Source organism: Carcharhinus amblyrhynchos, unplaced genomic scaffold, assembly GCF_965287045.1.
Source record: "Carcharhinus amblyrhynchos unplaced genomic scaffold, sCarAmb.v2.hapA chromosome_185, whole genome shotgun sequence".
NCBI classification, from domain to species: Eukaryota; Metazoa; Chordata; class Chondrichthyes; order Carcharhiniformes; family Carcharhinidae; genus Carcharhinus; species Carcharhinus amblyrhynchos.
The window spans coordinates 202,526-218,021 of record NW_027649925.1 but is presented as its reverse complement, the minus strand read 5'-3'; the positions used below and the strand labels follow the sequence as shown (position 1 = coordinate 218,021).

Here is a 15,496-nt window from a genome sequence, read left to right as displayed (position 1 = left end):
GGATTATTAACTCTGGGATTATTAACACTGGTATTATTGACTCTGGGATTATTGACTCTGGGATTATTAACACTGGGATTAACTCTGGGATTATTGACTCTGGGATTCTTAACTCTGGGATTCTTGACTCTGGGATTCTTGACTCTGGGATTCTTGACTCTGGGATTAACACGGATTCTTGACTCTGGGATTCTTGACTCTGGGATTCTTGACTCTGGGATTCTTGACTCTGGGATTCTTGACTCTGGGATTATTAACTCTGGGATTCTTGACTCTGGGATTATTAACACTGGGATTCTTGACTCTGGGATTCTTGACTCTGGGATTATTGACTCTGGGATTATTAACACTGGGATTATTGACTCTGGGATTATTGTCTCTGGGATTAACACTGGGATTCTTAACTCTGGGATTCTTAACTCTGGGATTATTAACTCTGGGATTATTAACTCTGGGATTAACACTGGGATTATTAACTCTGGGATTATTAACACTGGGATTAACTCTGGGATTATTAACTCTGGAATTATCGCCTCTCTCTGGTTCCATTACCCTGGTGGATGAGGACAGTGATGAAGGACACCCTGATCCACATGCTGCCGCCGCCGCTCTCTCTACCAGGACGTCGCTGCCGGAGGCGGCGGAAGGCCCAACCGGAAAAAGATGCGGTTGGAACGCGTTTCCATGGCATCCGACACTGTCCCGCCCCCTGGCTTGACATCATTACCTTTAACCCCGCCCCAAACTCTGTCCGCGCCTTCCTCCCCCTCCCCCCCGCCGCCCTCCAGCAGTAGGACCACTCCCGGGTCGTGCCCCCAGGCGACCTTCTTGTCACGCCCCATGCCGCCCCATTCCCACCCCCGGCCCCGCCCCCTGGCCCCGCCATCGGGTCCTTTCCTCCGGCCGCCATCAGTCACCTCTCCCTTGTCCCCCCCACTACCCCCTGTCTCCTCCCCCCCCCCCCCAGCCGCCCTGGGGGGTTTCCCTGGGACACGCCCACTTTCCCCGCCTCCTAGGCCCCGCTTCTTTCCCCGTCCCCTATCACTTTCATGTTCCCCTCTCTTGGGCTCCGCCCTCGTTCCCCGTCCCCTTTCCCCGCCCCTGGCCCCTCCTCCGGGCCCCGCCCCTTTGTCCCTCCTCCACGGCCCCGCCCCTGGCTCCGGCATACTTTCCTTGTCCCTGTCCCCGCCCCCTTTCTCGTCCCTTGTTCCTTCCCCTGGGCCGGCCCCCTTTCACCGCCTCCTGTTCCCGCCTCCAAGGCCCCGCCCTTGGACCCGCCCCTTTTCCATCCCCGTTCCCCTGCCCCGCCCCCGGGCCTGCCCGGTCTCCATGGTGACGGAGCTGCAGCGCCCTGAGGAGAATGGGAGAATCTCTGATTCTGATTTGTAATTTAATCAAAAATATATAAATTTATAAATAGAAATCATATATTAACATAGAAATGTCAATCTATAATTATAAATATATAACGTAACAAGTTTAAGGTATAATTATATAATGCAGAATGTTAATATATAATTATAAATGTTTAACATATAAAGTTAATATATAATTTTAAATATTGTGTAATATAGAAATGTTAATATAGTATTATAAATATATAATGGCAATGTTAATGTATAGTTATAAATAACATAATGCAGCAATGTTAATATAGAATGCTATAATCATACAGAAATGTTACATAGAATCATAGAAAAATTACAGCACAAACAGGCCCTTTGGCCCACAGGTTGCACCGAACATGTCCCTACCTACTAGGCTTACCTATCACCGTCTATCTGACTAAGTCCCATGTACTTATCCAAAAGTCTCTTAAAAGATCCTATTGAATCCGCCACCACCACCGACAGCAGCCGATTCCACTCATTCACCACCCTCTGAGTGAAAGACTTACCCCTGACATCTCCTCTGTACCTACTCCCCAGCACCTTAAACCTGTGTCCTCTTGTGGCAACAATTTCAGTCCTGGGAAAAAGCCTCTGAGAATCCACTTGATCTATACTTCTCAACATCTATCAGGTCACCTCTCATCCTTCATCTCTCCAGGGAGAAAAGAGCTCTCTCAACCTATCCTCATAAGGTATGCCACCTACTCCAAGGATTTACTCCTTGTAAATCTCCTCTGCACCCTTTCTATGGCTTCCACATCCTTTCTGTAATGAGGCGACCAGAACTGAGCACTTTAAGTGGCTCTTGTGATTTGCTGCCAGTCTCTCTAAGGAATCTGTTTGCCACACTGATCACACGCCATTCAAAGCCTCCAACCTAAACTCTCAGACGGCTGAAGGTGGTGAACTAAGTTGGAGTTTACAGTCTTGACTCTACAGCCAGTACACTTTCTGTTGGTGAGTTTGAGAAACAATAATAATGGCAGCAGTAAAGCACTTACCGAAATGTCAGCGTCTGTCCACTGGTGTAAGTGGGTTCCTTGGAATATAACACACTGGTTGAAGGAGAATCATTCCTGAATGCCATGTCCCTCCGACTGCTGAGACTGAACCCTTCGCAACCTGTGATCCACTCTGTGAACAAGATTCAACACAGATTCATTATGGATAACTGCACAGTTCAGTCTATTTCAGTTTCAGTCCACTCTCTTAGTTAAGGATTCCTCACCTTACAGCAATATAGAATTTGTCACTTTGTCAAAAACACTCTGTGCATCCTGTTTAGATATCATATCTATAAAGGCCGAGTTATATTCTGGATAACCAGAGACTAGAAAGTTAGTGGGACTGAAGTACAAGGAGAGGTTGGGTCGGTTAGGATTAAATTGCTAGGGTTTAATAGACTGAGGGGAGACCACATTGAAACCTATAAAATTCTAACAGGATTAGACGGGTGGATGCAGGAAGGATGTTCCTGATGGTGGGGGAGTCCAGAACCAGGGGTCACAGTCTGAGGATACAGGGTGGACTATTTAGGATAGAGATGAGGAGAAATTTCTTCACCCAGAGAGCGGTCAGCCTGTGGAATTCGCTACCACAGAAAGTAGTTGAAGCAAAAACATTGTATGTTTTCCAAAAAGGAGTTAGATACAGCACAGAGGGCAGCACAATGGCTTAGTGGTTAGCACTGATGCCTCACAGCACCAAGAATCTGGGTTTGATTCCCAGCTTGGGTCACTATCTATGTGGAGTTTGCACATTCTCCCTATATCTGTGTGGGTTTCCTCCATGTGCTGCAGTTTCCTCCCACAGTTCAAAGATGTGCGGCTTAGGTGAATTGGCCATGATATATTGCCAGGGGAACTAGCTAGGGTAAAATGTATAGGGTTATGGGGATAGAGCCTGGGTGGGATTGTGGTCGGTGCTGATCTACAATTATAAATATATAATATAGAAATGTTAATCTGTAATTATAAATACATAATATAGAAATGTTAAGCTATAGTTATAAATATTATAGAAATGTTAATCTATAATTATAAATATATAATATAGAAATGTTAATCTGTAATTATAAATATTATATAATATAGAACTGTTAATCTATAATAAATGCATAAAAATGTTAATTTATAATTATAAATATTATAAAATAAAAACGTTAATCTATAATTATAAATATATAATGCAGAAATGTTAATCTATAATTATAAATTTTATATAATAAAGAAATGTTAATATATAATTATAAATTTATAATACAGAAATGTTAATATATAATTATAAATATGTAATACAGGAATGTTGATATATAATTATAAGTATATAATAGAGGAATGTTGATATATAATTATAAATATATAATACAAAAGTACTGAATCTGGGCGTCATTCAGATCTGACTTGGAAATCTGCTTTCAGGCGCCCCCATACGCACCCCGCCTTAAAAAAGATTGCCAGTCCCATTTGCGCTGTGGATGGGCTTGCCGCAGCTAAAACAATTGGAGCTCTGAATTGCGCATGCACAGTTAGGAAAAAATTGAAAAAGCACGCTTGTTTCAGATTGGTCCCGGTCCGCAGAAAGCAGAGAAAGTGGCCTGGGAGCGACAAGCGGGAGCGATGGACCGCACACCCACCGCTTTCCCCCTTATCCAGCCCCCAATGCCCAGACCGATCACACCCCTGCCCCCACCCCATCGCCCGTAGAGTGGCAGCGGAACCCCCAGCGCCCAAACCCCCGCCCCCACCAGAGATATATCGGCCCCCACCACCAGAAACCCATCTGGCCCCCCACCAAAGATCCATCTGCCCCCCACCCCCCTCGAGATACATCTTACCTGTCTCTCTCCTCCCCAAAACGACCTGGCGTCACTCATTCCTCCCCCCAGAGAATGGTCTGGCCTTACTGAACCACCCCCCCCATACAACAATCTGGCCTCACTCACCACCCCCGCCTCCCGCCACCTGATTCAGACTTTTATTTAGCATGTCCATTACAGCGCAGTTCCAAATTGGCGAATGCAGTGATAAAGGAGGAAATGCTGATAAAGTTGGGCGGGCGGTTCATTAATTAAATGCATTTATATCACCGTTGTGCCTGTTTTGGCCATGAATGGAATCGCCGCCATTCCCGCGTTTTGATAAAGTGGCAATCTGCGCGGATGCGGATATGGATCGTGTTAATGGCCTCTCACCTGACTTTATCACGCAATGGTAAAATCAGGCCCATAATGTAGATTGTAAATATGGAATCATAAATATATAATTATTATATAATAGGGACTATAAATATATAATATAAATTGTAAATGTTATATACAAAGATGAATACATGTTCTATATAAAGATAAATATTGAGATATACAGATATAAACATAAATATATTTTGTATAAAGATAAATCCTGGCCTGCAGTTCCCCATTTCACTATTCTGCTGAAGCTGAGAGTGTTTCAGATCTGACTCAGGTGTCCCCATACAAAGAAGTTAGATAAAGGAGAGCCAGTGGATGTGATTTATTTCGATTTCCAGAAGGCCTTTGATAAGGTGCTGCGTAGGAGATTGTTAAGTAAGTTAAGTGCCCATGGTGTTAAGGGTAAGATCCTGGCATGGATAGAGGATTGGCTGACTGGCAGAAGGCAGAGAGTGGGGATAAAGGGGTCTTTCTCAGGATGGCAGCCGGTGACTAGTGGTGGTACCACTGGTCTAGTGACACGACTAGCACAACTTTTTACAATATACATTAACGATTTGGAGAAAGCAACTGAAGGCACTGTTGCTAAGTTTGCAGATGATACAAAGATACCAAGATGATGCAAAGAGGGACAGGTAGTATTGAGGAGGCGGGTGGTTGCAGAAGGACTTGGACAGGTTTGGAGAGTGGGCAAAGAAGTGGCAGATGAAATACAATGTGGAAAAGTGTGAGGTTATGCACTTTGGAAGGAGGAATGAAGGCATAGACTATTTTCTAAATGGGAAAATGCTTAGGAAATCAGAAACACAAAGGGACTTGGGAATCCTTGTTCAAGATTCTCTTCAGGTTAGCGTGCAGCTTCAGTCGGCAGTTAGGAAGGCAAATGCAATGTTGCATTCATGTTGAGAGGGCGAGAATACAAGAGCAGGGATGTACTTCTGAGGCTGTATAAAGTTCTGGTCAGATCCCATTTGGAGTATTGTGAGCAGTTTTGGACCCCATGTGGAAGGAAATTGTGCTGACCTTGGAAAAGGTCCAGAGGAGATTCACAAGAATGATCCCTGGAATGAAGAGCTTGTCATATGAGGAACGGTTGAGGGCTCTGGGCCTGTACTTATTGGAGTTTCGAAGGATGAGGGGGATCTTAGAATCGTAGAAACCCTACAGCGCAGAAAGAAGCCATCTGGCCCATCAAGTCTGCACCGACCACAATCCCACCCAGGCCGTACCCTCATATCCCTACACATTTACCCACTAATCCCTCGAACCTATGCATCTCAGGACACTAAGGGGCAATTTTAGCATGGCCAATCAAACTAACCTGCACATCTTTGGACTCATTAAAACTTACAGGATACTGCGAGGCCTGGACAGAGTCTGACAAATTTACTGGAGTTCTATGAGGATGTGTCTAGGGCAGTGGATAGAGGAGAGCCGGTGGATGTGGTCTTTCTGGATTTTCAGAAGGCGTTTGACAAGGTACCTCACAAGAGGTTATTGCAGAAGGTCAGGGGACATGGAGTTGGGGGTAGGGTGTTAGCGTGGATAGAGGATTGGTTGTCAAATAGGAGGCAGAGAGTGGGGGTCAATGGGTGCTATTCGGATTGGCGGTTGGTGACTAGTGGGGTGCCCCAGGGGTCGGTGCTGGGGCCTCAGCTATTTACCATTTATATAGATGATCTGGAGGAGGGAACCGAGTGTAGGGTGTCGAAATTTGCTGATGACACCAAGATTGGGGGAAAGGCATATTGTGCGGAGGGTGTGGAGAGTCTGCAGAAGGATCTAGATAGGCTGGGCGAATGGGCCAGGAAATGGCAAATGGAATTTAATGTTGGCAAGTGTGAGGTGGTCCACTTTGGTAGGAAGAATGGTAGGAAGGACTATTACTTACGTGGCGAAAAACTGCAGCAGGCGACGGTGCAGAGGGACCTCGGGGTCCTTGTGCATGAGTCGCAAAAACCCAGCTTGCAGGTGCAGCAGGTGGTCAGGAAGGCGAATGGGATGCTGGCCTTCATAGCGAGGGGGATTGAATATAAAAGTAGGGAGGTCTTGCTGCAGCTGTATAGGGCATTGGTGAGGCCGCAGCTGGAGTACTGTGTGCAGTTTTGGGCGCCGCACCTGCGCAAGGATATTTTGGCCCTGGAGGGAGTGCAGAGGAGGTTTACTAGGCTGATACCGGAGTTGAGGGGATTGAGCTATGAGGAGAGGCTGAATAAACTAGGCTTGTACTCGTTAGAGTTTAGAAGAATGAGGGGAGATCTCATTGAGACGTATAAGATGATGAATGGGATGGATAGGATAGAGGTGGAGAGACTCTTCCCGCTCAAAAAAGACAGTAGGACTAGGGGGCACAGCCTCAAGATAAAGGGGAGGCGGTTTAGAACGGAGTTGAGGAGGAACTTCTTCACTCAAAGGGTGGTGAATCTCTGGAATTCTCTGCCCGTTGAAGTGGTGGAGGCTGCCTCGCTAAATATTTTTAAGAAGCAGGTTGATGGGTTCTTGATAAGAGAGGGGATTAAGGGTTATGGGGAGAGGGCGGGAAAGTGGAACTGAGCCACGACAGATCAGCCATGATCTTATTGAATGGCGGGGCAGGCTCGAAGGGCTAGATGGCCTACTCCTGCTCCTATTTCTTATGTTCTTATGTTCTTATGTTCTTATGAGTGGATGTGGAGAGGATGTTTCCACTAGTAGGAAAAACTAGAACCAGGGGGCACAACCTCAGGCTAAAGGGACAATCCTTCAAAACAGAGATGAGGAGGAATTTCTTCAGCCAGAGAATGGTGAAACTGTGGAAGTCTTTGCCGCAGAAGGCTGTGGAGGCCAGATCATTGAGTGTCTTTAAGACAGAGATAGATAGGCTCTTGATTAATAAGGGGATCAGGGATTATGGGGAAAAAGCAGGAGAATGGGGATGAGAAAAAAAATCAGCCAGGATTGAATGGCAGAGCAGACTTGATGGGCCGAGTGGCCTAATTCTGTTCCTATGCCTTATGGTCTTATGATCTTATACACACTCGGGCGCCCCCATATGCACGCCACCTGAAAAAATAGCAGCGATTCTGAATTGTACTGCACAAACCTGTGGACGGGGCTTAACATGCCCAAAATCCTGAAGCTCCAACTGCACACTTAGAACAAAGATAGAATAATGCTCCCCTGTCACATCCTTCCCAGGCTGGATAAGGCCTCCCCCGAGCTCCCACAGACATTGCCCCACCGCCCCCCCCCCCCCACCCCCACAACATTACTGACTCCCTCCCCTGCTCCCGCTTTCGGGAGCTGGTGGTCTGACCCCACTGGAGTGAATGCGGGACGCAATCGGACCCTACCAGGATTTCGGGCAGCGGGGCAGTGGAGCCTCCTGGCATGGGCACCTTGACAGTGTCAGCCTAGGCCCTCTAGGACTGCCCAAAGGGCAAAGTGCCAATGCCCAGGGGCACCTTTGCACTGCCCATTGGGGTGTGGGGTCCAGGGCCAATCAGTGGGGGTGGGAGCATGGGTGTGGAGTCCCACTTTCAATCTGCATTAGGAATAATGGGGGCAGGAGGGAGGCTAGCCATCAGGGCAGGTGGGGTGGGCTCTGCCTGTGGGTGGGGGGAATTGGCACTAGAGGAGTGTAAGCTGGAGATCAGGCTGGTCTGGGACCAGTTGTGGAGGGTGAAGGCTGGCCTGAGAATGATCTGGAGACCTGCGACTGAGTGTGTAGGGGGCGGGGGGGGAGGGGCAGCACTCTGGAGGTCCCAGGTTGACCAGTAAATGGGAGGCCGACAGTTTGGGGCCACTGCGCGGTGACTGGCCTGCCCCCAGAAATCTAATACTATTAAAAAAGGAAGTAGACAAGAGGCAGGTAACTAAACGCCAGTTAGCTTAACTTCTGTGGTAGGGAAAATGCTTGAATCTACTATCAAGAAAGAACTAGCGAGACATCGGGATATAAATTGTCCCATTGGTAAGAAGCAGCATGTGTTCATGAAGGGCAGGTCATGTTTGACTAATTTGGTGGAATTTTTTGAGGCAAACAGCAGGCCACTCTATACAGCAGGCAGCGTTGACAGCGGGCAGTGGGGTGAGAGGAAGCAGAGTGAAGGCTGAAGGGCTTTGGCTCATAATGTGCTTCGGCGAGAACAGGCAGAGACAAGAGTAGGTTTTTTTTCCGGAAAGTTTATAAAAAAACAAAAAATGCCAGGCAAGGTGTTGGAATGCTCCTCTTGCAGCATGTGGGAGATCAGGGAGACCTCCAGTATCCTGACGATAACACCTGCAAAAGATGCATCCAGCTGCAGCTGCTAGCAAAGTGTGGTAAGGAACTGGAGAAGGAGCTTGGTGACCTCTGTCTAATTCGGGAGAATGAGAAGTATATAGACAGTAGCTTTAGGGAGGTAGTTACACCTAAGCAGCAGAGCACAGGAAATTGGGTTACTGTAAGGAGAGGAAATGGAAATGTGAAAGGACAGGCAGAGCAGGGTTCCGCTGTGGCCATTCCCTTCCACAACAGGCATACCGAATTGGATACTGTTGTGGGGGATGCTTTACCTGGGACAAGCTGCGACAGCCGGAACTCTAATACTGAGTCTGGTTCTGCAGCGCGAAAGGGTGGGAGGAAGAAGAGGAGAGCGGTAGTGATAGGGGACTCAATGGTCAGAAGTACGGACAGGAGATTCTGTGCTCGGGACAGAGAATCCCACATGGTTCGTTGCTTCCCAGGTGCCAAGGTCAGGGATGTCTCTGATCGCATGCACCGTGTTCTAAAGTGGGAAGGTGATCAGCCAGATATTGTGGTACACATCGGTACCAATGACGTAGGTATAAAGAGTGAGGAGGTCCTAAAGAAAGAGTATAGAGAGCTTGGACGGAAGTTAAAAAGCAGGACCCCGAGGGTAGTAATCTCAGGATTGCTGCCTATACTACGTGCCAGTAAGGGTAAGAGTAGGATGCTTGGGCGGATGAACACGTGGCTGAGGTACTGGTGTAGGGGGCAGGGTTTCTGATTCTTGGATCATTGGGACCTCTTCTGGGTCAGGTGGGATCCATACAAGAGATTGTGTTAAACCTAAACTACAAGGGGACCAATATACTTTCAGGGAGGTTTGCTACTGTTATTGGGGAGCGTTTAAACTAGATTTGCAGGGGGATGGGAACCGGAGTGCCAGTGCAGATAGTGGAGCGGGGGTAAAAAGACAGGTTAGTTCAAGCAACATCACAAATGGAAGGGTTGAGTGTGGTGGAAATAATCTTTTGAGGTGTGTCTACTTCAATGCCAGGAGTATTGTGGGGAAGACAGATGAGCTGAAGGCATGGATTGACACGTGGAAATATGACATTATAGTTATTAGTGACACTTGGCTACAGGAGGGGCAGGACTGGCAGCTCAATATTCCAGGGTTCCAATGCTTCAGGCGTGATAGAGGCAGAGGGATAAAAGGTGGGGGAGGTGGCATTGTTGGTCAGGGAAAATGTTACGGCAGTGCTCAGGCAGGATAGATTAGGGAGCTTGTCTACAGAGACCCTATGGGTGGAGCTGAGAAACAGGAAAGGTATGACCACATTAATGGGGTTGTGTTATAGACCACCCAATAGTCAGCGAGAATTGGAGGAGCAAATCAGCAGAGTGATAGCAGACAACTGCAAGAAACACAAAGTTGTGATAATAGGGGATTTTAATTTTCCACATATAGTTTGGGACTTGCATATTGTTAAAGGTTTAGGCGGGGTAGAGTTTGTAAAATGTGTTCAGGAGAATTTTCTACATCAGTATATAGAGGTGCCAACTAGAGAGGATGTGATATTGGATTTCCTATTGGGAAATGAGTTAGGGCAGGTGATGGATGTGAGTGTGAAGGAACACTTTGGATCCAGTGATCATAGTGCCATTAGTTTCAACCTGATCATGGATAAGGATAGATCTGGTCCTCGGGTTGAAGTTATGAACTGGAAAAAGGCCAAATTTGATGAAATGAGAAGGGATCTGGGAAGTGTGGATTGGCACAGGCTGTTCTTTGTAAATGGAAAGTGGGAGGCCTTCAAAGGAGAAATTTTGAGAATGCAGAGTTTGTATGTTCCTGCCAGAATTAAAGGCAAAGTAAACAGGAATAAGGAACCTTGGTTCTCGAGGGAGATTGTAACACTGATTAAGAGGAAGAGAGAGTTGTATGTAATGGACAGGCAGCAAGGAACAGATCAGATGCTCGACGAGTATAAAAAGTTCAAGAAGCTACTAAAGAGGGAAATCAGGAGGGCTAAAAGAAGACATGAGGTTGCTTTGGCAGACAGGGTGAAGGAAAATCCAAAAAGCTTCTATAGGTATATAAGGAGCAAAAGGATAGTGAGGGACAAAATTGGTCCAGAGTGGTAGATTGTGTATGGAACCAATAGAGATGGGGGAGATACTAAATGGGTTTTTTGCATCTGTATTTACTGAGGAAATGGACATGGAGTCTACGGAAATAGAGCAAACAGGTAGGGGGGGTCATGGAACCTTTACAGATCACAGGGGAGGAGATGCTGGCTGCCTTGAGGCAAATCAGAGTGGATAAATCCCCAGGACCGGACAGGGTATTCCCTCGGACCTTGAGGGAGGCCAGTGTTGAATTTGCAGGGGCCCTGGCAGACATATTTAAAATGTCAATATTCACGGGGGAGGTGCCGGATGATTGGAGGGTGGCTCATGTTGTTCCGTTGTTTAAAAAAGGTTCCAAAAGAAATCCGGGAAATTACAGGCCAGTAAGTTTGATTTTGGTGGTGGGCAAGTTATTGGAAGGTGTGATAAGGGATAGGATCTACAAATATTTGGATAGACAGGGACTTATTAGGGAGAGTCAACATGGCTTTGTGTGTGGTAGGTCATGTTTGACCAATCTGTTAGAGTTTTTCGAGGAGGTTACCTGGAAAGTGGATGAAGGGAAGGTGGTGGATGTTGTCTACCTGGATTTTAGCAAGGCCTTTGATAAGGTCCCGCATGGGAGGTTAGTTAGGAAGTTTCAGTCGCTAGGTATACATGGGGAGGTAGTAAATTGGATTAGACACTGGCTCAATGTAAGAAGCCAGAGAGTGGCTGTGGAGGATTGCTTCTCTGAGTGGAGACCTGTGACTAGTGGTGTGCCGCAGGGATCAGTGCTGGGTCTATTATTGTTTATCACCTATATCAGTGATCTGGATGATAATGTGGTAAATTGGATCAGCAAATTTGCTAATGATACAAAGGTTGGAGGTGTAGTGGACAGTGAGGAAGGATTTCAAAGCTTGCAGAGGGATTTGGACCAACTAGAAAAATGGGTTGAAAATTGGCAAATGGAATTTAGCGTAGACAAGTGTGAGGCATTGCACTCTGGAAGGTCAAACCAAGTAGAACGTACAGGGTAAATGGTAGGACTCTGAAGAGTGCAGTTGAACAGAGGGATCTGGGAATACAGGTACAGAATTCCTTAAAAGTGATGTCACAGGTGGATAGGGTCTTAAGAGTGCTTTTGGTACATTGGCCTTTATAAATCAAAATATTGAGTATAGAAGTTGGAGTGTTATGGTAAGGTTATATAAGGCATTGGTGAGGCCGAATTTAGAGTATTGTGTACAGTTTTGGTCACCTAGTTACAAGAAGGATGTAAATAAGGTTGAAAGAGTGCAGAGAAGGTTCACAAGGTTGTTGCTAGGACTTGAGAAGCTGAGTTACAGAGAGAGATTGAATAGGTTAGGACTTTATTCCCTGGGGTGTAGATGATTGAGGGGAGATTTGATAGCGGTGTATAAGATTTTGATGGGTATAGATAGAATGAATGCAAACAGGCTTTTTCCACTGAGGCTAGGGGAGGGAAAAAACCAGAGGGCATGGGTTAAGGGTGAAAGGAGAAAAGTTTAAAGGGAATATTAGCGGGCGTTTCTTCACACAGAGAGCGGTGGGAGTGTGGAATGAGCTGCTGGATAAAGTGGTAAATGCGGAGTCACTTTTAACATTTAAAAAAAGCTTGGACGGGTCCATGAACGAGAGGGGTGTGGAGGGATATGGTCCAAGTGCAGGTCAGTGGGACTCGGCAAAAAATGGTTCAGCACAGACAAGAAGGGCCAAAAGGCCTCTTTCTGAGCTGTAATTTTCTATGCTCCTATGGTTCTATATTACATGTGCAGTGGACAATGGGGAACCTGTGGATGTGGTGTATCTGGATTTTCAGAGGGCATTTGACAAGGTGCCACACCAAAGATTGCTGCATAAGATAAAGGTGCACGGTGTTTCGGGTAATGTATTAGCATGGATAGAGGATTGGTTAACTAACAGAAAGCAAAGAGTGGGGGTAAATGGGTGTTTTTATGGTTGTCGCTCAATGATTAGTGGTGTGCCTCAGGGATCAGTGTCGGGACTGCAACTGTTTATGATTTACATAGATGATTTGGAGTTGGGGACCAAGTGTAGCATGTCAAAATTTGCAGATGACACTAAGATGAGTGGCAGAGCAAAGTGTGCAGAGGACGCTGAAAGTCTGCAAAGGGATATAGATAGTTTAAGTGAGTGGGCGAGGGTCTGGCAGATGGAGTACAATGTTGGTAAATGTGAGGTCATCCATTTTGGTAGGAATAACAACAAAATGGACTATTATTTAAGTGGTAAAAAATTGCAGCATGCTGCTGTGCAGAGGGATCTGGGTGCCCTTGTGCAGGAATCTCAAGGAGTTGGTTTGCAAGTGCAGCAGGTAATTAAGAAGGCAAATGGAATTTTGTCCTTCATTGTCAGAGGGATGGAGTTTAAAAACAGCGAGGTTATGTTGCAGCTGCAAAAAGAGTACTGTGTACAGTTTTGGTCCCCTTACTTGAGAAAGGATATACTGCCACTGGAGGGGGTGCGGAGGAGATTCACTAGGGTGATTCCAGAGTTGAGAGGGTTGGCTTATGAGGAGAGTCTGAGTAGACTGGGGCTATACTCATTGGAATTCAGCAGAATGAGGGGAGATCTTTTCAGAACATATAAGCTTATGAAGGGAATAGATCAGACAGAAGCAGGGAAGTTGTTGCACTGGTGGATGAAATTAGAACTAGGGGCATAGCCTCAAAATAAGGAGAAGCAGATTTTGGACTGAGTTGAGGAGGAACTTCTTCACACAAAGGGTTGTGAATCTGTGGAATTCTCTGCCCAGTGAAGCAGTTGAGGTGACCTCATTGAATGTTTTTAAGGCAAGGATAGATAAATTTTTGAACATTAAAGGAATTGAGGGTTATGGTGAGCGGGCTGGTAAGTGCAGCTGAGTCCACAAGAAGATCAGCCATGATCTCATTGAATGGCAGAGCAGACTCGAGGAGCCAGATGGCCTACTCCTGCTCCTAGTTCTTATGTTCTAATATTCTTATTCACGCTGGTCCCTTTGCATTGCACAGAGGGGGCAGTTGTACCATCGCCTTGTACCTGTTTTCGGGTGCAACAACTAGTAAAGTCGTGCATAAAGTGTTGAGCGTAATTGGAGCCCCAATGCCACAATGGAATTTTCATACAGAACAGAACGATGAAATTATTAAAGGTGGTCAGGAAGATATTTGAAAAAAGTTTTCTTTATCAGTTTCCTGGATCAAATGTTAAGAAACCAATGGGGGAAATAATGATTTCCGATGTGATATCGTGCAATGAGGCTGGGTTAATTCGTAAAAGATGCTCTCGGAAATAGTGATCACAATATCATTGAATTCCATTTTAAATCCTGGGCCTGGATCTGGGATGGGCTTGGGGTGGGCCTGGGATGGGTCTGGGCCTGGGGCTGAAGCCTGGGCCAAGGCCTTTGCCTGATGTCTGGGCCTGGAGCTGGGCTGTGCTTGGGGCTGATGCCTAGGCCTAGGGTTGCTGTGTGGGCCTCGGCCCTGGGGCTGACGTCTGGCCTGGAACTAATGCCTGGGCCTGGGGTTGCTGTGTGGGCCTAGGCCAGGGGCTGATGCCTGGGCCGAGGTCTGATGTCTGGGCCTGGGTTTGCTGTGTGGGCCTGGGCCTGGGTTTGCTGTGTGGGCCTGGGCCTGGGTTTGCTGTGTGGACCTGGGCCTGGGGCTGATGCCTGGGCCTGGAATTGCTGTGTGGATCTGGACCTAAGGCTGACGCTGGGCCTGGGACTGATGCCTGGGGCTGAAGTTGCTGTGTGAGCTTGGGCCTGGGGCTGAAACCTGAGCCTGGGGTTGACGCCCGGGCCTGCGGCTGATGCCTGGGCCTGGGGTTAACATAAGAACATAAGAAATAGGAGCAGGAGTAGGCCATCGAGCCCTTCGAGCCTGCCCCGCCATTCAATAAGATCATGGCTGATCTGAAGTGGATCAGTTCCACTTTCCTGCTTTCTCCCCATAACCCTTAATTCCCTTGTCTATCAGAAACCTATCTACTCGTGACTTAAATATACTCAGCGAGGCAGCCTCCACCACTTCAATGGGCAGAGAATTCCAGAGATTCACCACCCTTTGAACATAGAACATAGAACATTACAGCGCAGAACAGGCCCTTCGGCCCACGATGTTGCGCCAACCAGTTTTTTAAAAAAAAACACTGACCCACTAATCTAAACCAATCCCTTTTCATCCATAAACCTATCCACAGATCTCTTAAACGCCCCCAAACTAGGCACATTTACAACTGCGGCAGGCAGGGCATTCCAGTCCCTCACCACCCTCTGGGTAAAGAACCAACCCCTGACATCCGTCCTATAACTACCCCCCCTTAATTTAAAGCCATGCCCCCTCGTGCTAGCTTTCTCCATCCGAGGAAAAAGGCTATCACTATCCGCCCTATCTAAACCTCTAATCATCTTATATGTTTCAATAAGATCCCCTCTTAGCCTCCTTCTTTCCAGCGAAAACAACCCCAAATCCCTCAGTCTCTCCTCATAGGACCTCCCCTCCATACCAGGCAACATCCTGGTAAACCTCCTCTGCACCCTCTCCAAAGCCTCCACGTCCTTCC

General features: G+C 46.9%; 1 protein-coding gene across 1 annotated transcript in view; it reads left to right on the top strand.

Annotated features, from left to right (window-relative positions):
* The first annotated feature begins 572 nt into the window (after window positions 1-572).
* Window positions 573-15,496, top strand: part of LOC145338809 (uncharacterized) — a 101,515-nt gene continuing 86,591 nt past the window's right edge. Inside the window, exons 1-2 of the mRNA XM_080183211.1 lie at window positions 573-668; window positions 8,799-8,949. Coding sequence (XP_080039337.1) covers window positions 573-668; window positions 8,799-8,949 — 247 coding nt within the window. The remainder of the gene's footprint in view (window positions 669-8,798; window positions 8,950-15,496) is intronic.